Here is a 24,470-nt window from a genome sequence, read left to right as displayed (position 1 = left end):
TCTCTTAGCATGCTCGATTCCGTGCTTTATGTCCGCTTACATTGGTCATTGCTTTATGTCTAATTATATCTATCCTCTAATGAAATACAAACTATTTGACTTTTAAGGTTTTATACATAAGTTTTAATACTGTATTAATAGCATAAAGCAGAAAAAGAACCAAGCATCTCAGAAATATATTGTATGAGTTTGGAAACTAGCCTTTATGAAGTTTGTGCTGGCTTTTTGTGAAGGATCACAGTTACAAAACAATTATGTCAGAAATCTTAATATAATGAAAGAGACACAAGAGCAGAAATGTTCTCAGTTGAATCTGGGAGCAGGGCAGATAATTTCCATTCAAATTAGCTTGAATTTAAGGTCTAAATTCTCTACTGGCTTTGCCAGTACCATTCTGAATGGTTAGACTTAGTAGGTGAAAAGACAGCCTCTACCCCACTTTACACCTCCTGAAATTAATGCAGTGACTTGACTTTGATGGAGCTAGGATATTCACTGAGGACTGTCAGGAGGGTCTTGTGGAGTACAAGAAAAGGCAAAGAATTATTTCTACTCTAGTTACGTAGTTAGCATTGTCTGAAATACAATTTGCTGTGTGTTAGCTTCTTCCTTCTTTCTCTCAGCTACTGCTCATGGGATTCTATTTTTGTGGTATGAAGTCAGAAGAGAGATTTTTAGAACAGGCTGTCCTCAGAGGGACACAGTGACCAGTGCTTAGTCTGGCTGAGAAAGACCTGTGCGGATGGGAAGTGGCCAGAAACTGGAGAATACTTGACCTGTAGGACCACAGCAGTGTATCTGACCCCTGTTTCCCGAGTCTGACATAACAAACTTTGCAGGGATTTAGAGCACCTTCACCCCCAACTTCAGGTCAAGTGTTCTAACTTTGTAATCTTAACTCCTGTGGCACACAAGTGCAAATGATTCTGAGAATACTGCTCCAATTTGGAAGCAAGAAAATTTTCCCAGGCAAGAACTGAGTTCAATTTACTGAAAAAAATCTCAGTGTGAATTTGAGTGGCAGAATCTGGCCTTCTGTATTTAGGTTAAGTTGAACTCTCGACAACGCAAAAGCAGCTGGGCTGTAACTTTGAAAAGATGAGAGAATTTTGAACTTTGATTCTGCTCCTGCTGCTGCAACATTTTTTTTCTCTTCCTATGTCTACGGAGGAATGGAAATAACATTCTGGAAAAGGAGGAAGCAGTCATGCTTCTGTGGCACTAAAGTGAGTCCAGATCTTGTCTGTTTTTCGTAGATATTCTTGGGAAGACCAGCTAAACCTCTGGCAAATCAGGGGCTGAAAATATCCAGTCAAGTTCTATTCCCGCTTGGCATATAGTATTTGTAAGTCAGCCTCTGGAGAGCACACTAATGAGCTGCAGCTCCAGGTTAAGGGACTTACTACAGTTAATGAGCTGTCAGAAGCTTGTTTACAGTCACAGATGTCTCAGCCAGGTGCCCATCACTAGCACTATCCTTAGGCAGGCCAATTCAGGGTAGGAATTTCTATCCAAAAATGCAACTCAGAAATATGTACTGCCACTCCACTGCATACACATGCAAGCACTGTTTTAACTTCCCTTCTCCAGTCTGCCCTCTGGGCAGGTGAGAACAAAGGTTGCTCTGATTTATTCTGGTTGTCAGTGGCTCTAATACGCCAGTGGGTGTTATGGTACAAGGAACTGTGACAAGTAATCTTTTTCAACACTCTCCTCCAATGCAGTCTCTTTGAGCCTCAGGGCGTCTCGTCCAGGGGGGTGATATAGCTTTGGAAGGACTAAACCTATTTTATGGCCTATGTTGTCCTGGGAGTCTTCTGCAAAATGACCATCACGAGGCATAAGAGATCGTGATTTATTACATTAAATCTGGATTTGGCATATACTGTCACAAAAATAATTGTGTCATTAGCTCAACTATCTGAGAAAGTTTAACTATACAAACAAGTTTTGTTTTAAAAGGAGGTTTTCTTATTCTCCCATCAAGAGTAGCTCAATTCCTATAATATTAGTATTCATCCTTCCACATATACTGTAAGACAATCCTAGAACTCATTTAAAGCAGCCCAGTTCTTAGACCTCAGAGTTAAACTGGTTGGCACTAGGTAGATATTTGGCTCTCGGCATCTTTTTTTGTGCGATCTTCCTTTGAACGTACATGTACTTCCCACCTACACCGCTTCTTATAAATGTGGACTTACCTTTACTCTTTCTTTAGACAAGAAATAAGCAGTGGCATGTAGTACATCTGCTGAATGAGTAGAGTTATGGTAGGAGTTGGAGGAATGGTAGTTAGCTTCAATAACTTGTAACCATGACCTCAGAGTTGATTCTGAACAGTTTAGGAATTCACAGATTCCAAAGCGAGCAAATATTTTGAGACCCAGATAAACCAAAGGCCTGTGGAGAAAAATAAACACAAAATTTTGAAACAAATAAGGTTGAAAGAATGTTACACAGCATAAATAGTATGAATCTATACAGCATTTTTAACCAATGACATGTCAGATTAGGTATAAGGACTTGTTACATAATTACAATCCAGACCTGTAGAAATATTCTGCCTACCCATCACATGCACACTCTTAGAATCATGCCAGTTCCTGACACTCCCAGGAATATTAAAAAGGCTCTATATTGCTGCTGTGCTCCATGTAGCAGTATTTTGAGGCTTGGGGAGTCTATGTTGGCAGACTGCAGTCAAAATGAGACGAATTAGCAAGTACTAAACTCTGTGCGTAAGAGGAGGGAGGTAATCTTGCTGCTGCCATAGATTCCTAAACTAGCTTGTTTACAGTTAGATTAATTATATCTATACTATACAATGCTGCAATCACTATTCTTTCTGCACTGCAGATCTGCTCCATTTCTTTTATGCCCACCCTTGCAGGCTTCCATTGCTCACTGACTTTGCATGCAATGGAGGATGAAAGATGGAGGTATTCTGGAAGCAGATGACCAGGCCAGAGTATGCCATTTCTAGAAGACTATAAGGGCCAGATGAACCTTCAGGCTACCGCAGTCAGAGACCTGTCTCCAAAAACAGCCAACATCACTGTATTCCAGTACTCTTGCTTCTCCCAGGCCAAACTGCACAATTTAAACCCAAATGACTGGCAGGTGAATGAAGATCGGAACAGCAGTACAGAATATTTCTAATCTGAAAGCTGTGAAAGTGCAATATGTTTAATAGAGCAAATGAAAAAAAAAAAAAAAAAATCAAGTTTTAGTCCACTAGCCTTTTTCCAAACCCAGTTAATATCACTGTTTTCTTGTCCAATACATTTTTTTGCTTAAGAAGAACAGGTATAATGGTAAATATTTTCAAATATGGATTCTTAAAAATAGATCTTAAACCCTTATTTTGGCATCTCACTTTGCTGCTTGATTCCAGATGCATCAAGCACTCTGATTTTTAGCTGCACCTGACAGGTGAGGTGAGGTCATTTAGAGTTGCTGACGTACTTTAGAGCTGGATGTACTTCTTCTGGCAAAACCACTCAACAATACTGTGTCATATACTAGAAGCATAATATACTAAAGTTAAATCCCCCTTAATCCCCCCCATGTAGCACTGTCAGACAAAGGTCTCTCCAGGTTTCTGTGTCTGTGAACTGTAATGCACTAAAGCTTAGATTTAATGAATTATCTTCGCTTTACTACCATATGTCTGCTTGGACTTGAAGATAATGCTAACAACATGTTCATACTTGTGATTCACTGAAGATCACTTTAATTCGCTGAATAAATGAATTGCCTTTATTTAAACACAGCAGAAATCAGTCATAATTATAATTCCTTTAGTAAGAGGACAGGCAACAAAGTACCTCTTTTGTCCCTCTGTGGTCTCTCCAAATCAGTAAGAACAGAGAAACCTATCTGGTGATCTCATGCATGTTGGCTAGGATAATTAAGTCTTAAGTTACTGCAATGTGCATATTAAATGTTGGAAATCACACAGAATGACTACATTTTTACTTTTTTTTTTTTAATTACTGTATCTATAACACTGCATTAGAAATGGAAATGTAGCAAAGCAAAAAAACCCTAAAGTAACTGGATGTAAATTTCTTCACTTACAATAAAATCACTTTAAAGAAGAATAAAAAACTGATTATTTTTCCACTTTTTTGGCTCATAAAACCATGGTCTAAAAATGAAGTGTGTGTATGTTAACTAAATGCCTGATATCCTTCTTAGACATTGTTTTTGAATACCTTTCAAAGCTCTTAAACCCTCGTCAAAACACTAGATCTGTAAGATAGTCAATTCATTGCAGGATCTAGCCTCCAAATTACTGTCCTATAGAAGCTTTAAGCTAAGACAAAGCATGATACATGAAACTAGACCCAAAGGAGAACTTTTGATAAGCATCAGAAAATAAAAACAAGGATTTAAAAAGAAAGATCAATTTACAGTCTTAGTGGGAGCATTTGCTACTAATGAAGTAGAGTCTATTAAAACTGCTGATCTCTTTTGAAAAGTTCTGTGGTGGAAATTGGTATGCCCTACATTTTATCAGTAAATATTCTTCAGTTAATCTTATACATAAAATGTAGCCTGCCAAGATTTTAGAATAAAGACCGTCCTCTAATCCCAGAGAAGGCAATGGGAATTCTGCTGAAAAGCTGTATTTGAACTGTATAGGAATAAAAATTACCCAATTACATGGAGAGAAAATGAAACATGATCTGCATCAACTGATCAGATTAAGACCAGCATGTTGACTCTGTGTGTAGTTGGCCGTAATTTGAATTTGAATCCCCACAAGAAAACAATTTGATTTGTAGAACTTCTCTATTATTAAGAACAGAAAAGGAAGGCTTTTAAAATGATGTTGGTTTGTTATTATACCATATCAAAGATACATAATCTTCACTTACATCCACTGGGAATCTGCAGGAAATAGTGTATGATGAAACATAAGATATTTAATGGGTTCATACACAACTAGAAATGACAATGAGAAAATTTCAAACATTTGACTTTGAAAATAGAAGTAATTCCATTTTAAAAGCACAGGTAGAGAAATTAAAGAGCTGATTACAGGATGACATTTAAGTCAGTTTTCAGCAACTTCAATTTATGAGCTCTTGAGTTTACTGACCTTTTATGGGTGGCAGCCTCAAGTTCAAAGATATCAAAATCCCAGTGTTCTTCATTTTCCATTGCTTGTGTTATCTGTGGGGGTATGTCATTGAGGGAGATTGGAGAGATCAAACTGCCAGCGACCTGATGAGTTTCTGTTGAGGAATATATTTGCAGATCACTATTAATAACCCTGAGATACACATTTACTCAATGTACATGTTTTCTTTTCTGTAGTAATGCCTGGCAACTCTCATTTCTATAAAGCTCAGTAATGCTGCTGAGCAATGGTTATAAATAAAAATAAAACAAAACCAAGCAATGCTTATAAAAAAGAACATCTGATCACATTTCCCATTTCTTAAATCTCTTAACATGTTTTAATATCTCAGTAACCACCAAACTAAAACTTACGTTTTGCTGACAATATGTATTCGTTCCCTGATAATCTTCGTAAACCATCCTGTTCAATAAAAGTTGAGAGTTAAATGCAGGGTATTGTACAAAAGGTCTATAAGGTAATGACAGCAAATAGTAGCACAATGACTTCAGAGAAGCCTGACTGAAGCTACCTCTCCCTTATTTGTGTGAACTGTTAAGATTTGCCTGTTTTACAAATAGTTCATAATGGATGAGAAACTGCATGATATGGGATACAATATGAACTCAGATAGGTAGAAACTCAAATTTCTCAGGTGCAGATGGAGGTGTGGAATTACAGCCTCACATCCACCTTTGTCTGGACAACACACACACAGGTTCGGGATGTGTGCCACAAAGCATACACGGTATGTCTGCATACTTCCCATCAACAAGCAAAGGTGGGTGGTGGGAGAGAATGAACGGAGACATGCTTCTGCTCTCCTCCCCCTGGTATTGGCAGATCAGGTCACCTCAGCAGCATAAGAATCTCGTGATTTATTGCTGGGATTGCAGAGCAACAAATTACTCCGAGGCTTCCCTTCTATCAAAGAAGAACGTATGCTTGTTTGTTCTCCAATTCAGTGGCTCCTAGGCTTAATTCTGGCACAATGCCTAGATGTGCAAACTGAGACAAAGGACTAAAACTAACAATGATATATTTAATATTTACTTTTCAGCTCATAATTCTAAATGCTGTGGCCCAGATCCTGCTTGCTCTTTTGATGTATACAGCTGTTAGTTACTGCACATTAATGTTTAGCTCATGATGTAAAAAAAGTTACTGAAAAAAAAAAACTGAATGCACCCTACTAACAATGTTATGCACCCAAAGTATAGCAGAAGTAAATGTGGATGCTATATCTGAACATGCAATGTCTGCACTTAAAAGAATTATTATATCTCATTTTTATTTTCACATTTGTAAGTAAATTAGTCCGGAGTTTTGCGATTTAAAAGGAAAGGGAGTACTACTCCTATAACTGGCTCAGTGACTCTTCAATAGCATTGCTATGACACAAATATTTAGGATACCAGATGCTGTCTATCATTTAGAATCAAAGATTCATTTTTTTTAAGATTTGAAATAGCAGGTGTAATTGTATCTGGCAAATCCATCTTTGAACTCCAAATGCCCTTCCCATCATGAATTCTCCTTGAGAGTTCAAATCCAATAACCTACTACTTGTTCCCCTACTCAGACATAACTTCTGAATGTGAAATGGAATAATATGATTCTGTTTTCAACAGACCCTCTGCTGGAAAATGTTTCTCCCAGATCGTTTTAAAACTCATACTATACCATATACCCTCATGCTCTGAAATGGATTTTCTCAGCTTTTCTATTGCTCCATAAAATAGCCTTTGTTTTATTTTTAGTAAGGATTTTGTATTTTGCAATATTGTTACCTGCATGGTCTGGGACTGAATACAGTCAGAATACAAATATATGTAATAATCAACAATCCACAAAAAGGAGAAAACTCTAACTATTATATGTATCAATATTCTTCCTACACTTTTATAGTTAAGGTAACAATATATTTTGGCTACTGAGTTAGTAAATTCAACCCCATATGAACCGTTCAGGCCTTATGGAATTCTTGAAGTCTCTCATATGTTTCTCCTGATTAGATATTTGCTCTGATATTTTAAAAGGCAAAAATATATGTAAACTGCTTCAAGATTCTGGTAAGATACTGCAAAGGCATCTTGATAGTTACAGCATGAAATTATAATAGTCCAGAGACATCTCTGAAAAGCTCACATCTCATGAGCCTTTTTGCATCCAACACACTGTCAAATTTTTTCCTGAGGTAGCCTTTTATATGCAACCTACAGACTAATGGGAACACATATCCTTAAGGCACAGGTAACATTCATCCAAGTTCATCTAGTTATTATCAGGAGGGTCAGACCCCAGGCTCTGAAGGTTTGGGTTCAATTCTTGCTTTGCTACGTGCCCTTTGTTCAACTTTGGGTATAACGCTTCTTTTTCCAATGCCCCCATTCCTATTTTCATAATATAACAACATAATACATGCCTTCTTCAGTCTTTTTCTTGCCTTATTTATTTAAATTATGAGTTCTGTGGAGCATGATTTTGTTTTAATACGTGAACATTCATGTTTCTAGCTCAAAGCACTCTGATCTTTCTACGAGTCTCTACTGGTACAAATATAATCCAAGAAATAGCAATAAAAATACATATTTTACGTTCTTTTGAAAACTCATCCTTTCTATACACTGAAAAGCCCCCCAAACATGCCATTCTAATCCTAATTAATAAATGCAAGTGTCTATCTATCTTCCTTTCTTCCTCTCCCATCTATACCTTTCTAAAATGAATCACATTGAAAAAAGAATTGGTTTTCCTCTCTACTTCTAGCAAAACTAATGCTGCAAAGGGACTGGGCAATTTTCTTCCCATTTTCAGAGCTACATTATTAAGGGGGGGGGGAATCCACAAAAAGAGATGTGCAGTTTTTCCTGAAAATTTGCCATTGTAGAGGCAAAGCACATGCCAGATGATAAAGATCGAGTAACTGGGAAAATCAGGCAGTGGAACATTAATCAATAGCTGTTTGTGGCATTATGTACTTACTGTCATTAACCCTCCAACGAGGTCACTTGTATGTGGATCCTCATCTTTTGTTCCCAGTTGTGGAGAGTACAATTCAGTGGTTCTTAAAATCTCCAAAACCCGGTCTAAAGCTTCTGCAACTGGCATGGGACTGCTTTCTTGTGCAGCATTGATGATGTTTATTACCTAGTTTAGCATTAGACATGTTTTGAATTTAGAAGTGATTTTAGAAAGAACAGAGACACTCATCAATTACTATGGAAAACTCATAGCAAATAAATGAGATCTACAACTTTAATCCACATGTGGGAGAATCAAAATGAAAGGGATGTTGATAAAACACTGATGTTTTGCTACTGACTCTGGGAACAAGATCGTGGCCTTAAAGACAGCAGTCTTATTAATGACTTTCCCATTCAAGGCACAGCCTCAAAATGTCTCTGAATGGATTTAATATAACCTTCTCCCATTTGCCTCTCTCAGTTTATTAAAGAGCTGATTTTTGCCAAATCCTTGAGTAGTTTCAGATAGCAGTTTGCAATGCATAAGTAAGGAGGAACTCTAGTCCTTCCTTCACATAGGCAAAAGTCCTTAAAAAGGGTCATGCAATGACCTCATGGAGGGCACTCTACTAAGCAGGCTTGGGAGAACTTTGTTCAGAGCATCTAGCTTTTTGGAGTGCCACCAGTGGGCAGGTAGAACAGGGGAAGACATTGCACCAGAGGCCAGCACTGCCTTGCTCCTCAGTGTGGATGCTTTACTGGAGCCTTGTGCCCCAGTATTTCAGTACAGCACAACTGACAACAGCTAGTGACAGTGCACATTACCTTGGTGATGGGTGCTTCAATAGTCATGGAATGTATCCTGGCCATAGAAGAGTGCCGCCTTTGTGAGCTGCCTGTGTGGAAAATAAAGCAGAATTTGTATCCTCATTTCAGTGACAAGGCATGACAGGGGGAATCAGCCAAGAAATCTTGATTCATTTTCTGAACTGCTTACCCTGCTGTGCCCTTCAGAGACAACCTATTGCAAAATGTGTACACATGCTTGTTATGCTGGGGACACACAAGTGCAAAGAGATGCTTGCTGAACCACTGATATCCCTGATTAGAGATAAGTAGCTGTAACAGCCTGGCAAAATCATGGCTTTGTTTTTTTTATTTTAACTAATTAAAATAATCAGTTAAAAACTCAGTTAAAAGACTATACAAGGTGTGTGTGAGTATAAACTGGCAGGCACAGGTAGGTAACTATTGTACTTAGGTTATTACGGGATACATGTACTTGTGCTGCCTGATGCAACATGACAAGTCATAATGAGTCAGCTTCCAAGCTGAGGTAAATCCATGAAGCTCCTTTGAAGTGAAGATAGCTATGCCAAATTAGAACAGCAGAGGTTCTGGCCCATTATTCATTGGAAATTGAAAAACAAATGGTTTAGATCAGTTAGAAATTTTGGTTCTGTAGAGAAAAGGCCAAGATGGGATTTTTCTGGATAATTATGTTGTGCTACCTATAAAATGCAGATACATCTCTGTTACTCTTGGTGCTGAGCAGCTCTTAAGAAGAATCAATGCCATTTTTGCTATACTGGAGCGTGATTGTATTCTCACTGCCACAGACCCACTTCCATGTTTCACTAGTGTATGCTGCCTAGACTGTAATGATGTATGCTTTAACAAAATCATGTAAGAATCAGCAAGAGTTTTGAATATGTGACTCATCTATCAAGTTTGGGGTGATCTAATAGAGCAAAATACAACAAAGTGAAAAGAAAACACAATTCGTAAAAAAATTATCTTCATATGTTTATCACGAGAGAAGAGGTAAGAAATGTAATAATTTGTTAGGTTTAGAGTTTGCCATTTGTACTTGAAAGTATCTGTGTTGAATCTCATGAGGTCTTCCAGGCAGGATAGTAGACAATAGCCTTCCATTCTCCATTGGTTCAAAAAAAGACTCAAAGTAGTTCAAGATAATAAAATGGGACTATTTGACAAATGTAAAGTTGTTCATGAATTGATAACTTGCTATTTTATTCATGTGTGTGTTTGTGTATATATACACACATACACACTTACCTATATTTGTATGTGTATGTATGTATGCACATAAAAATCTGAATATATATAGAAATCAGAAAAATCTATTTGTTAACATACCATCACTCCCTCTTGATGTTGTGGATCTGACATCTAGTGATCCTTTCCTCCTGTCTTTGTGTCTGCCAGTCTGAATATCTGTGGAGAAAATGACATGTAGAATGACATTAAGTTGTGCCTAAGATGTATGTTAAAGGAACTGAAACTCAGTGAAATCCTGATAGCAGCTGCGTGACACCACAATGCTTCAGCAGACGAGAGCCAATGAAAGCTCCTTCTTAAACTCTCACCCAATTACACTGTCATGAACCCAGTCATGCTCTCTGGCAGAACATGCCTAAGTGTTTTTGCAGAAGGGATCTAACAGCGTGGAGGGAAAAGTTTCTCTCTTGACACAGTGACACAATTGTAGTTGTGAATACAACTTGCGCAGCACACCTGAGTTCACTCAAGTAACAACTGCCACAAAGAACTGGTGGACCAAAGTAGACTACATGCTAGCAAACTAGGCAATGTATCTTAGGTCCCTTACAGACTCCGACAGATACAAGTACCTGCAGCATGGATGCCAAGGATGTCTTAACTGAAGTGTTGACATGTGGCATGAGGGCGAATGGTAGTGTTGGTCATCCTCATTTCCACCCACATGCAAATACCGCACAATACATTTAAAAGCAATGCAAACATACATGCCACTAGCTATAGACCAGCCACAGCAACATGACAACTAGACAGCAACCTTCTTATTTCTAATTTTGTCACAGGGATCCACTGCCTACACCTGAAATGTGACGCTGAATCCAGCAATATCACAATATCAACTTGAGGCCCTATTACTGCATTTTCAAGGGTGGGTTGCTTTATATCACTTCTAAAACAAATGAGGCAGGTAGAGAGGGCTTGTATTTATTTTCTTGCTTTTTGAGCTGGATTCCCAGCTTATCGCTAACTAAATAGTACTGTTCAGACTGTCCTGTGCAACTGTGGTTTTCAGTCAGATCACTAACAACAGGCTTTACTCTTTCCCCAGGTATGTTCTCCACTTATTAGGACAGAAGAGATGTGTCATACCTGTCTGAGATTCAGCCTGAACACGTTCACATGTCTTCTCCGCCTACAATTTAGTATAAGAAATCCAGTTAGTCAGAACCTTCCCATTATTTTGTAATATTTAGGGCTCAAACTAAAGCAAGCATAGCACTATTTTCACTTACCTTATTGTTGTCATTGCACAGTCTACTAATTGACACATAGTGTCTAATCTTTCTGTAGGCAAAAAACAGCGTGTTAATTCCCATCCAAACCTCAGCTCTAATTCACTGCTGATACACAAAATGGGTAAGAGCAACGAATTAATATAGGACAAATCCTGTTCTGGCAGGAAGGCTCAACTGGGAATGGAAAAACCCCACAGTTCTGCACATGATGGGGAATACAAAATGGAAGCATCTTTTGCAAAGATTGTCTCCACTCTCTCTCTCCTTTGAATTTTGACCAGGATCAAAGCACACAGTGACCTAATCACATAAAGACACTCAGCAACAGCCTTGAGTAGGTGAGCACAGAGGGACATAGTACAGGTGCACAGTGGAACACGACATAGGTCCTGGTGGTCCCAACACAATGCACAGAAAGAGCTAAGAGTGCACTTGCACTTCAGGGAGTATTAGAAGAGTAAGAGTCACAAGTGAGCACATCTGGATCTTTGGCTCCTTTTTGGGGAGAATTGGGAGAATTATACTGTCCCTGCACACAGCATGTAAAGTTGATTTTGCCCCAAGGAATTAAATGCAGAGGTCTCAGGCTCCCTTCCTTGCATAAGTTTCCTTTATACTCAGGACAATCCAATGTCTGCTGAAAGCAACTGAACTCTAAACTGAGCCTTGATTCAGACCTAAATTATGGCTTCAGCTTTCATACTTACCCTCCCTGTCCAACGACAGGTAGTATCTTCACATTTTGTTGTATGCTATCTCCATTTTTCTTTTTCGCATAGTACATTCCTTGCCATTCCTGAAAAAGGAATTCAAGTGGAAGGAAGTTCAGACAAAACAGCAAGAGAAGCTGTAGCTTCATACCTTTTTTCATTGAAAGCTGTCTTACAATACAAAACCAGTCAGGACTGGTTAAACTGTGCTTACCCTCAAATTTCTCCCCTGTAACTAACCTGTAGGTCACTGTGTTGCTGCCAAAGCACTGAGAACTTCCAGAGGGGCAGCCTGTGAGTGCCCTGATGGCAACAGCCAAACCTCAGGTGCTGTGGGAATCAGAACCACATATTCTCTTCCCAGTCCTACCTCAATGGTGTTGGGAGTCACTGGGGGGAGAAGACCTGTCAAAGACCCTTGCAAGAGTGAGAGCTCAGACCAGACCCTGGAGCAAGAGTCCCCCAGAGGCTCCAGGAGCGCCTGCAGACTCTAACAGTGTGGGGCACCCCCCTGCCCTGCCCCAGGACCACCCACCACACCACTGGGACTGCTATGCTGACCTGCCTGACTTCCTCCCTGAATGCACTGACTCCTCCTGGGACAGGAAGGTCAGTGAGAAACCATTATGCTGATCAGTCCACCTTCACTTCTGGACTGCACTGTCTCTCCTGCAGAGTTGGGAAGTCTTATCTCTGGTTAACATTAAATATATCTGTGACTAAAAGCGCTTTGGTATCCTAGCACATTTACTTTCCACACTGTCAGTTCAGTCTCAAAAAGCAGCAGAGATTTATCCTGGCTTTTTTAAAGCAAAAGAGAGCCTAGTAGAATAGCTACCGGATTCTGCCTCCCATCTGCTGATGTCCCTTCTAAAGGCACTCTGGTTTCAGGATCACATTCAAGTAGACCATTTTTGAAGTATCACATTGTCACTACCAGTATCATTGGGTTTTGATAAAATTCATAAATGGGAAAAAAAAGACAGGGTGGAAAGGAATTTTTCATTTTGCAGTGAGAAGTCTTTTTTTTCCTCTGGAAATGAGACATTTCTTTCTAGTGCAGAGCCTCATTTTTTCTTTCAATAAGACTCGGGAAATGTCCCTTCTCCCTTGTTTAAGACATGCTTAAAATGAAATACTGTTAAAACAATCACTTTTGTTATGTAGAGACTTTAAAACCATAAAGCACCACCATGGTCTAACACCCAGCCCCAAACCACCTCCCTCCAGTGGAGCTTACACCCACGCTGTGAAGCAGGAGAGCTCCCATGCTGATGCATGCAGACACAGCTAAATGCAGCTTCAGCACATGCCGGGGCATGGGCCCCCCTACCTGTTGCTCCCTCCCAATTTCCTCACCATGCTGCTGCTGCTTCTCAAACTGTGCTACAAATACCACAGCAAAGACATATACCACAACACTGACGGACCTCCCAGGGTCTCCCCTTGCATGTGGTGCCTGGACTAGAGTTGCCCCCTCACAGAGCTATTTAGCAAAACTCAGAAAAAGCAAAATTTAGGAACTCTGGGTCTCCCCCTTTCATTTCTGGCAGCAGCACATAGGCCAGTAACATTCCAACAGAGCCAGTCTTTTGTAACCTGGCAGCTGACAAAATTTACAATCTTGCCTACACGTTTCCATCACTGGAACAGTTGTTGGTGGTCTTTTTTAGCAGATGCATATTTTGAGCTGAGCATCTAATAAATACTAAGTGATTAATAAATAATTGATTCCATATTGCATATTCACTTAATACAAACTACCCATGCCAATTGCTGTCTTTCGGTTGAGTTCAACAGACTGTAGATCAGATCTTACAAACATATGTGAAAATACCTTCATGAGGCAGATGATACATTTATTTATGTTAGACTGACAGATCTCACAGTCAAGCATGCCAGAGCACAGGTACAGAAAGAACAGTTTTGCATTTACATTGATGGAGCCAGCAAATAAAGATTCCAGCCCACAGAGAGCTGCATGGTGACAGGCTGTGCAGAAAAATATATGAAAGGCTTTTCTGAGGATCTGTCAGAGAAAAGAACTGCGCATAACAAATTTTGAAGCGAGCACAGTATCTTCTCCTGTGAGCTGCATGAGGAATACTAATGAAGATAACAAAAACATCACAAAATTCAATGCTCTCATAATTAAAAGTATGCATATCAATAGTTTCCTGACAAACAGGATGAGGCAGAGATGAGTAATCGATCTCTAACCCAGGTAATAAACCTGGAATATACACAAAGGGGTGAAGTCATAAGGTACAGATTGGGTAATTCCCACATTGAAAGTGCATCCTTTTCAAGACAGGTTATTCACTAATGTGTTCTTCTTAATCAACAGATCAATTTTTCAACTTGTGAATTTCTAAAACCTGTGAAACTGTCGCAGGAAATGTGTGAGGGAAAAGGTCAGCAGAATTCTGAGAAATAGGAGGTCCAAGCCAAACTCCTGCTGGTAGGAAAAGTTCTCCCAGGGATGTTACTTAAACATATTTTAAGAACACCATATGCTCTCTCACAGAGCCTCTGTCAGCAATCCAACAGAGAAGAGCTACTTCACAAGACGTGCTGTCAGTCAAGCTCATCGTTATGTCTACATTACAGCCACACAAGTACAGCGATCAGTCACTTCTGCATGGCCTGGTGTGCTAGGATCGAATGCAGAGTAAAAACCATACACAGTAAAAAAACCGTTTCATCCTTTATAGAGTAAATCAACACTGAGGTTTCAAACTTCATTAAGAACGCCATGGCATGCATCTATCCACTGAGCAGTCATACATTCATAGTAAGTAATCCCCCAGTTCAGCCTTCCATTTAGACTGGGGCTTCTTGCATGAGACAGCAAAGTTCAGCAAGCTACTTGCAGAAAACAGAACAAACCAAAATGAAAACAAGATGTCATGAAAACAATCTCACAGAAAGTAAGGCCGAGTTAGGAAGGAATTGCCATAGACCTTTATCATAGAGCATGATCGCTCTCTCACCCCCTCTGTAAAGATAGCTATCTTGCAAATAATTCCCAAGGAGAGGAATTGCATGTCTTGTCTGATTTATTGATAGCTATCCATCTCACTTCAGAAAAAGCGAAACTAAGATAAAGAGCTTTGTGTCAAACTGCAGAGATCAGAGGCAGTAAGAATTCTAGTCAGAATTGCACATTTCATCTTAATGGATGTAATTTGAATCATGAAACAGAAGAATGAAGAAAGTACAACTTGTTTTTTAACTCCTCAAGTATGGATGGTTCAAAATGCCTTTCAATAACGTTGGCTTCTTGCAAATTACAGCCAGCTGTAGTAAGAAAAAATGAACTTCCAGAGATTTTTTTTTTTGCTAAGAGAAACAACATCCTGACCCAAGAATCTCTATGTACCATGCAATTAGCAATTTTTGTGTATAATGCCTATGAACTTTTGTTTGGATATACTGAACTTGCTCACAGTGCTATGTTTGTCAGCACAAGAGGGGAAATGCTGCAAGAGTTCATCTTCCTAAATTCCATTTAAAGACTAGAGGTAGATTTTATACAGCTTACATTTTTCTAAAGATCAGAAAATCTTGCTTTCTATTATTTTTGTTACATTACCATGTTTGTTCAAAACACAAAAGCCAAACCTGCTGACAGAAGAATATCACGGTAGTAGACAGTTGGCTTTTTTTGTATGCTATAACCTACAGTAGCCTATATATAGCCTATTGAAATGGGAAGCAGTCTTTTAAATTTAGGATATAAAGAAATCACAAGCCTGAAAACAACACACAGACCATATCAGAATGATCCAGATGCAAGTTAGGGACCTCTGAAAATGCTGTAACATCTTGACACAAATTATTTCAAACTAAAGCACCTTCAAAAAGCTGCAGTATTTCAAAGATTGCTCTGCACAGTTAACCTCTACTTGCAAATACTTCCTCTAAGAATTTTAACTTGCAATTCATTTTTCTATTAATATGTAAATGTAAGGCTACATAGATTGCACACTATACAATGTTCCAAAGGGAAAAACAAAAAACAAGTAAACAGCATATATCCACCTAAAACAGCTTAAGCTGTTCCAGAGAGACAGGTTTAAATAACTATTATTTCATTAGCCCTCGCAGTTGGAAGTCCTAGAGCCAGGAGTAAAATAAGTGCGAGGAAGCAGATGGATTAGGGCTAGATTTTTATCATTCGTAGAGTAAAATATATTTCCATTATTAAAGACATTTTTATCAGCACACTAAAATACTAAAAAATGAATCACTTGATATCTTGAGAATTGATGTTGTGGATTTAAAGCTTGACTCGTCTAATGTATTTGAATTATAACTTAACAAATACTCCCTCCTAACATCAGTTTTGTATTACACAAATTTACTGAAATAATTTTGGTCAGGCAACAGAGGTGTGAAGCACCATAATCCAAGCTATTGTCTATTGCTGGGATCTCTTCCAAAAGGCCAATACATGTAGAAATAAGTGACACATTCTTCTTGAAATGCACATGCAATCTGCACCCAGCTAGAGCGCAGTTTTTGTTGATGAATGCTTATGTTAGTACCCTGATTTACAGAGTATGACTCATTACAACTTTGCATTGGTGCTTTTGCATCACTGCCTAGATACACAGAGTGCCATGATTCATTTTAGCATCTTCCTGCTCTGTGTCAGTAACATGCTGTTTCCCCGCCAACAGTCAGTATGACCCAACTGGCTATCCTGACTCAGGTCTGAGCATGGGCCATGACGCATCTACAAACACACCAATTCCCAAATCTCTTTGTGTAACCTCCAATGATCTTCTTCCTATAAGGTACTATGACATGTTCAATGACATCAGAAGCATTTACACCTCATTGTCAAAATGCAAATGAAAACTCCTAGATGGATCCTCACACTACAGCTACAACAGTCCCAAAGGAACATCATGGAGCTACCAGGCAAACGGTAATGTCTCCCTGTAATGACCTCCCTTGAAGGCAGCTGCACTTCCTCATGCACTTTCTTGGTGCAAAAACATTTCTAATGGAAATCCATTAGACAGCTCCCATGTCATTAGAGAATAAAATATACTGGCAGCTGGCAATGCCTATCACTCTCAAGTGATACTGCAAATGTGTCTTCCAATATTTTTACATTCTGAACTTGCAAATGAACTTCCACATTTCATGCTGAAATACTTCAACATGGTTCTTTTCTCATTTACATCACACTGGATAAGATGCATCCAGCCCATTTCTCTTTGGTATTCCCACACCTTTTGCTGCATACAGCATATATTATAAAGAAACACAGCAAGTCACTTATTTTCATAAAACATGTACCTCTTCTAAGCAAGAAAAGAGAAAGAAGCCCTTAAAAAATGAGCATTTTTTAACTTCCTCTTCGAGTAAGAAAGCTGCAAATGCTAAGTGTCTGTGAAACTGCAAGTTACATCATGTGTCATCCCTGGAAAACAAAAACTTTTACAGGTAGCAAATGATAAGTGATACAATGCCATTACTTACCTTTCCTATCTTTATGCAGGAATTAATAGTATCTAGGAAATCAGCTTTTTTTTCATTTATAGGCACTTCTGTTAATTCCTTTCCTATTAGTTCACCTATTTGATAGCCCATCATTGTTTCAAAAGCAGGATTGACGTACTGTGAAATAAAAACAAACAAAAAAACATTCAACAGAATACACAGTTCACAGAATACACACTTAAAGCACAACAGAATTCCTTTTTTCCTATTTGCTAAACCAAGGGATCTCTTTCCCAGGCTGAAATAAATCTCTATATGTACTGCTCCTGAGAGAGATGCCTACATTTTTTTCTTTGTGAAGCAAAACAGGAATATCCATGTTAGAAGAGTTGTGCAGAGTGTGTGCATGTGAGCAAAGAGAGGGAAATTATGGAAACAGCTGAGTATTACATATCTGCAGAGTTTAGACAGACAACATGAATTCCTGAAAAATGAGCTGTCAGTTCTCAAACCTATAAACCTTCAAACCTACCTCAGTGTTCCTAAAAATCACAAATTAGATGGTGGGATACCATAGGAATATTAACTTTATCTATTGACAAATCAATTGCTACTCCCCTGTCCAGGCAAAGCTCAGCCAAGCAGACTGGACGTGGAATCTAATAAAGCAACTTTCTCTCTGAAATGAATGTTGCATTTCACTGCAATTTTATGGTCCTTGCCCAACAAAACTGAACACTGGTGCCCATAGGCCACACCTTCACCACCCTCTCACTGAGTTACAGACACAGGTCCTGTCATAACAGCATGTGAAAGCCTCACGATTTACAATGTTTCAATATGAAAGAAATTAAAAGTGTACCACTGGATGCCCTCTGCTCCTAAAGATCCCTCCTAAAGGTTTCTTCCAAAAGATTCCCCCACTATATGGGAAAGCCCTGTCTGCTGGAGCTCCAGGACTCTTGCACATGTCAGTTCTCTCATGCTCTGGGGCTGTCAGCACAGGGACAAAATTTGGTCTGAAAAAATGTATTTAAAACAACTCCAGGATGCGTTCTGTTATTTTTGTAAAAGCAATGAAGAAGACACATCCTTCAATGAAATTGCCATTGTCGAGATTTGGGTCAAGAGGGTACAATTTATATGCATGTTATAACTCCCAGAGGCTTAGACTCAAGCTCTTTACCGATAATAACATCTCTCCTCTCAGCCTTCATAGCTAGGAATGGAACTCCCTTATAAAGATGATGTTTTTCAGGACCACAAACCTAAGCACAACTCTTTTCCCTTTTTTAAAGAAAGTTTTAAGAAAGGATTACATTCAAAAAGTTTGCCCAAGAATTCCTATACATCAAACAGTATCAGATTTAAGCAAAAAAAAAAAAAAGTGTACTACCTTTATTTAAAGACAACATCAATCAGATTTGCTTTTCAAGAGCATCAAATTAACATACAATATTTTTGGAAAAGAATGCATACAAGGCAGTGGCTGCATTCATTCATGATATAAAAGAATCATTACAAAAAAATAAAAACATGAGAGTAAATACTTATTCATTCAGAAACATTAATCTCCCTTAAAATTGACCTGATTTATGCAAGATATTTTAAATGGAGAAAATTCTACTCTATAGCTAAACTCACTCCAATCTTTTTAGAACCATTCAGTTAGGTTAGATTCTTGTACTGTAAGAAAGAGTAAATGTAATCATGGATGAAATAAAATACAGTCAGTCCACAGAGCAATTATTTGTACTTATAAAAATAACTGGAACAAACCTGTATTACATGGTCTTCACTTGTGATCTCAATGGCTTCTTGACTTTTCTCTAATGCTGCAAATAATGAATTACATGCCCTGGAGACAAAAAAAAAAAAAAAAAAGGCATCTGATTAAATTTAACCCACATAATTCTTACTGTATATGACAATAAGGTATTGCAACTCCATACTGAATAAAGTTGTACTTTAATGATTAACATATTTTCTTCAGCTAACTGACATTCTATAATTAACTACAGTATAGTAAAATACTCTTTTAAGGATGTGGCTGAATTGGCATTTTTTTGTTGATAATGTTTTTGGTAAAATTACCTTAGTTTGAATTGTGCCTGCACCTCTCCAAATTCCAGCTGAATCAACTCATTGTAACAGGCCATTATATTAGAATTTTCTACATATCTCTGCAAATAAAAGGTTAGAAATAATTCATTAATACACATTTCCATACTTAAGGGTATAAAGCTCTGTTTTCTTTTGCTTGATAAAGAACTAAAAAGGAGTAGATATGCAAAAAATGAATATGTTGTAACATAAGCAGCATGAGAAGATTATTTTCTGAGACTAGTAAATTCTTCAGGATACTGCATTTTGAAAAGGTGACAGATCCTCACAGCAATGAGGTTCAACCAATCTGTTTATTTTCTGTGATTGTCAGCATGATCAATATATAAAATAATGTACTTTTAATGAAGTTATATGCTTTCATGATACTTATTGAAAATAAAGGTGAAAAAATTACGTTGTGCCTCAAGTCATCAAAATTTGAGATTATTATGAGTTTCCAACTGCTAATACCCCAATCTGTACACATAGAAGAAAGCAAAACTTCCTGACAAATATACCTACTATTGGATACAATTATTCATTTGGGGGCTTGTATAGCAATGACCTCAGTATCTTTGATTTTTTTTAAAACATCTTGTATCTACTGGGTATGAGCCTGAATTTTAAATCTGTGTTCATGCTAAACTACCACAGACATTGATAGTTTGGGAGGGAGGATTGATTACCAAAGGTAAGCCACCACATCAAGGCTGATAAAGAAAATTTTCTACGCTTTGCTGTTAGTCCCATCTCCAAGGCTCTGATCCATAAATAATTCAGAACCTGTGTCAGATTATTTATGTGCCCACTGGAATGACTCTGTACATATAAGTACAGTTATTTTCAGGCTAGCATTTCTAGCATTTCCTGTATTAGGACCTTACTACAAGTAAGAAAACTGGTGCAAATAGATTGTGATGGGATAGCAAAAAATCTGGTGAGCATGCAACCAAAAACTCTGAATCACATTGTAAATCATGCACATTTTTGGTTCATTGTCAGATTAATGCAATGAGGAATCCACTTAACTGACGCAATAATAAGCACCTTTCCTGCTTAATTGGAATAGTTGCTAAGGAACAGATTTCAACGTAACACTTTTCAGGTGCCTCCAAACAATACATAATAGCACTTGACAGTGTCTGAAGCCTGTTTACAGATGTGAATTGGCATTTGATAGAAGAGATTTCCCACAGCACATTCTGTTGCTCATTGCGAGCTGCTCTCTGGGTCTGGTACAGTCACTAGAGTCAATTTTGTCAATGTCAACCTTTCAAGCAGAGCATCATATACTTACTCTGAACTAAATGCATAAAGCAGAAAAGTCTCAGCACCATTTCTTGTATTTCTGAGAATGTCCACCTCCTTAGCATTATTCTAATTCCACTGGTGTATGGTAGTTCAGAATTGGGATATATATATATATATATATATATAAGAATGAGCAGCATGAACGAGATTTACAAGTTGGATTACTGACACAAACAGTCACTGACAGCCAAACTTCTGGATAGTTTCTTGCATGACAGTTTTTGAATGTCAGAGCAACCTAGTAGAGTATAAAACACACATACCCTTGTGAAGCCAGCAGAGATCAGGGGCAATATTGATGACTCTTCACGATCGGCATGCCTTTTAAAGAAGGATGATAAAGTCAGAGATTATTTCTGTAATCAACTGAGACCCAATTTCACAAGCCATTGACATACCTGTACCCCAGAAGTCACACTAAAGGCTAATATGGCTAGATCCTTGTAGGATCTATGAGTAAAACATATTTTTTGTTACTTTTATAAGCTTTCATCTTTGGCAGGGATAAGCCAAAATGTTATTCTCCTTTTTGCATGTAATGATCTGCTTACATCACAAAAAACTAATGCTTCAAGAAAACAAATTAATTAGCTAGATTGTTGGACTATTCCTTCTTTATTGGTACTGGATTCTTTGTTGTTTATGCTGTCCCTAGTCAAAGATGCACCTGAAAGTCTACATGGCCAAAGTTTTAAGAAATGACTTGTTATCTGAGTGTACCAAATCTTACATGGGCAACTCAAGATGCCTGAATGAGGATGGATTTTCTAGTGTTGTCTACCCAGCGCCTTCTAGTAGGTCACTTGGGGGTGACATACACCTAAAATGAGATATCTGAATAATTTTGAAAAACTTGACTATACTAACTGTTAAAAGATACTCCAACATATGTAAATGTATGGCTGGGATCTGGAAGAAAGGCCATGATGTTAAGTTTCTGTAAATGAGCAGATAGAAGCTGGTCAAGTTTAGCAGGTGGCACAATAGCTTTTATTTATGCGTGAAATTTTGAATCTCATGGCACCTCTTATTTTTGTTTTCTGTGCACTTGTTTCTTATGATGAAGAGAATGATGCCTACTAAAGTACAAGGTTTGCCCAAGATTAAGCAGAGAGAAGGGCAGCTGTCAGAAAAATCTCCCCATTCCTCATGCCAGCTATCTGGTAATGCTGCCTTCCAGAAGCACAAAGAAAGAGGACAGGCATTCTGCAGGGAAAAATAAACTTAAAATCCAACAAACTGAACTGCAGGAAAATGAAAGAGAAGACCCTCCATATGATAATGTCAAGCTTTTTCACAAATATGCCTCTTGCAGCAAGAAAGGAAATGTGTAGAAGTTCTTTGTCTGTAAAATCCTAAATAGCAACTCAAGAACACTTGTGTTTAGCACATGGGAATTTGACACAGTCAATCAGTCCCAGTGGAAGGCAAACTCACTTCAGAAGTTTCCAGAATCCAGGGATACAAGACACATATGAAATGTTTGAGAACTCAAGCTTCTGAGATATTGTCATGGCAGGGGGCTATTATCTTGTCCCAACACACAATGTGAACATTTTGAAAAGAGAAAAATGAGTTGCAGGGAAAACCCCCTTTTGAGCAGCTTCCTAATGTTAAATCAGCCAGCCCAGCTTCCAAGCTCTCCCCACTTCTGAGAGGAACTGCTGGCCCACAGAACCACGGGTCCCTTTCTCTCTGATGTACATGAAGAAGCTCTTGAGTTACTGTTTGCTCTTTCGCTCCTTTTTTTCTCTTTTCTTTTGTATTAATTCGATGAGAGACAATTCTGACTGTAGAAGCAACGGTTACCATAGTCAGAATTATTCCTGGCATTAAAACATTAAAGATGATACTCACAATGGAATCCTTTGGAATGTTTTAATTAGTGTCTTTTGTTCACTAGAGATGGTGGTGGAAAACAGGATTTTTAATGGGAAATTTCAACACCTCAGAATTGGTTTTCAGAATAAGTGTTTTCTGAGAAATAGACATTCAATTCCAAAAATTGTACTTTGAGGAAATTGTCTTCCATTTATTTCATTTCAGATTAAATATTTTTGTTACTTTTACATTATTTTATGATATATAAGTAAAGCTTCCAGAGGGAGAAGGAGGAAAAAAGCATATGCCCTGCTTTACTGAGATGTCATAATACAGTCTATTTTATTTTTAATACTTTCATGGTCAGATGCTACTTTAAACTTATCAAATCGTTCTACATCTTTTTTTGTTACTCAACAGATCTCCTGTTTGTGCTGACTTTAATCAGGACAGATCAAGAAAGGTTCAAAGTGTTTTTATTAATACCAAAAGACGGATCTATGAGGCAGTTCCACAGTTCTGTACATGATGTTGCAGAGGTTATTTGAGACATACTCCTAAAGTCCCCAGTGATCAGGAGAGGGGAAAAAAACAAAACAAAACAAAACAAAACAAAACAATCCAAAGTGAGATCTCTTTAGTAAAAACTAGAAATCAAAAATCCTGTCCCAATCCTGTGGTCAAGGATGGTGAAAACTCTATATGGTATAACACATTATCACTAGTACAGTAAGAAGTTCTAATTAAAGTTTTTAAATGTAATATTTACTTTTCCAATGCCAAGATTTACATTTTGTTGATCATGTGCAAGTAAAGAGATGAGTATTTACCTTCGTACTACACCAATAATGACTGTATTTTCTGAGGGTTTCGTTGTTCTGATAGACCTTTAAATAAAAAGCAACATTATTTAACCTTTTTTTTTAAGTTCACTTTTCAGAAAACATGACTTTGCAGAATCTTCACACAGTACTTTTCTTAAAATGTTTCTTTTAAAGGGTTTAACAACAGAACAAAAATCAAATCCCGAGCCTGCTGGACCACTAAGAAAGGAGAATAAATTTAGCAGTGTCTGAGACGCCATGAAAAAAAGACACAGAGAATGTAGATTAATCTAAACCTCAAACACTCTCAGTGGTGGAATAGCAAAAATTCCGCCCTCTGAAACGGCATGTAATGGACCTGTTCGAAGGACTTGGCCTCACTCATTTAAGAAGCATTTTATTTTATTCTGGGACAGAACGGTAAAAATGTAACAAGGGGAACAACACTGATATCTAGTCTTTGCCTGACAAAGATCTTATCTAGTTACTTTAGTTTAGCAAGGAGAAGAGCCTTTGTCCCAATGCCCTGAACCCACCACACTCACCCAGGGTACATAATCTGACCCTGACACCCCACCCCACAGACTGTTATTTAGTCTAGACACATTCCCAAGGGTTATTTCACTGGAAAGTCACCGAAGCAAGACACCACTGCCTGTCAACGCTCTGTGGAGAAACTCAGAAAGGCAAATCCTTTTCCCCTTTTTTCATGCTTTACAGCAGTTCGTGAAAGTATTTTTGGAATCAGTTCGCAAGTTTGCTCTTCATAACAGATTTTCAAATGTTGTAGGTATGGAAACGTGCACACAAAACATGGCCTATTTGCATCT

The 24,470-nt window shown here is 38.1% G+C and overlaps 1 protein-coding gene across 6 annotated transcripts in view; it reads right to left on the bottom strand.

Moving 5' to 3' along the window:
- Nucleotides 1-24,470, bottom strand: part of PDE8A (phosphodiesterase 8A) — a 171,981-nt gene that overhangs the window by 24,051 nt on the left and 123,460 nt on the right. For all 6 annotated transcript variants that reach the window (XM_069798344.1, XM_069798340.1, XM_069798341.1 and 3 more), the window contains exons 4-17: nucleotides 23,647-23,703; nucleotides 21,259-21,316; nucleotides 19,673-19,761; nucleotides 19,358-19,436; nucleotides 17,618-17,755; nucleotides 12,119-12,207; nucleotides 11,409-11,460; nucleotides 11,266-11,308; nucleotides 10,255-10,332; nucleotides 8,920-8,990; nucleotides 8,114-8,278; nucleotides 5,503-5,551; nucleotides 5,108-5,243; nucleotides 2,202-2,400 (exon numbers count right to left, since the gene is read on the bottom strand). In XM_069798344.1, the coding sequence (XP_069654445.1) occupies nucleotides 2,202-2,400; nucleotides 5,108-5,243; nucleotides 5,503-5,551; nucleotides 8,114-8,278; nucleotides 8,920-8,990; nucleotides 10,255-10,332; nucleotides 11,266-11,308; nucleotides 11,409-11,460; nucleotides 12,119-12,207; nucleotides 17,618-17,755; nucleotides 19,358-19,436; nucleotides 19,673-19,761; nucleotides 21,259-21,316; nucleotides 23,647-23,703 (1,303 nt within the window). The remainder of the gene's footprint in view (nucleotides 1-2,201; nucleotides 2,401-5,107; nucleotides 5,244-5,502; nucleotides 5,552-8,113; nucleotides 8,279-8,919; nucleotides 8,991-10,254; nucleotides 10,333-11,265; nucleotides 11,309-11,408; nucleotides 11,461-12,118; nucleotides 12,208-17,617; nucleotides 17,756-19,357; nucleotides 19,437-19,672; nucleotides 19,762-21,258; nucleotides 21,317-23,646; nucleotides 23,704-24,470) is intronic.

Source organism: Haliaeetus albicilla, chromosome 12, assembly GCF_947461875.1.
Source record: "Haliaeetus albicilla chromosome 12, bHalAlb1.1, whole genome shotgun sequence".
NCBI classification, from domain to species: Eukaryota; Metazoa; Chordata; class Aves; order Accipitriformes; family Accipitridae; genus Haliaeetus; species Haliaeetus albicilla.
Note: the sequence above shows the minus strand (reverse complement) of the source record. Positions and strands in the feature narration are given on the sequence as shown.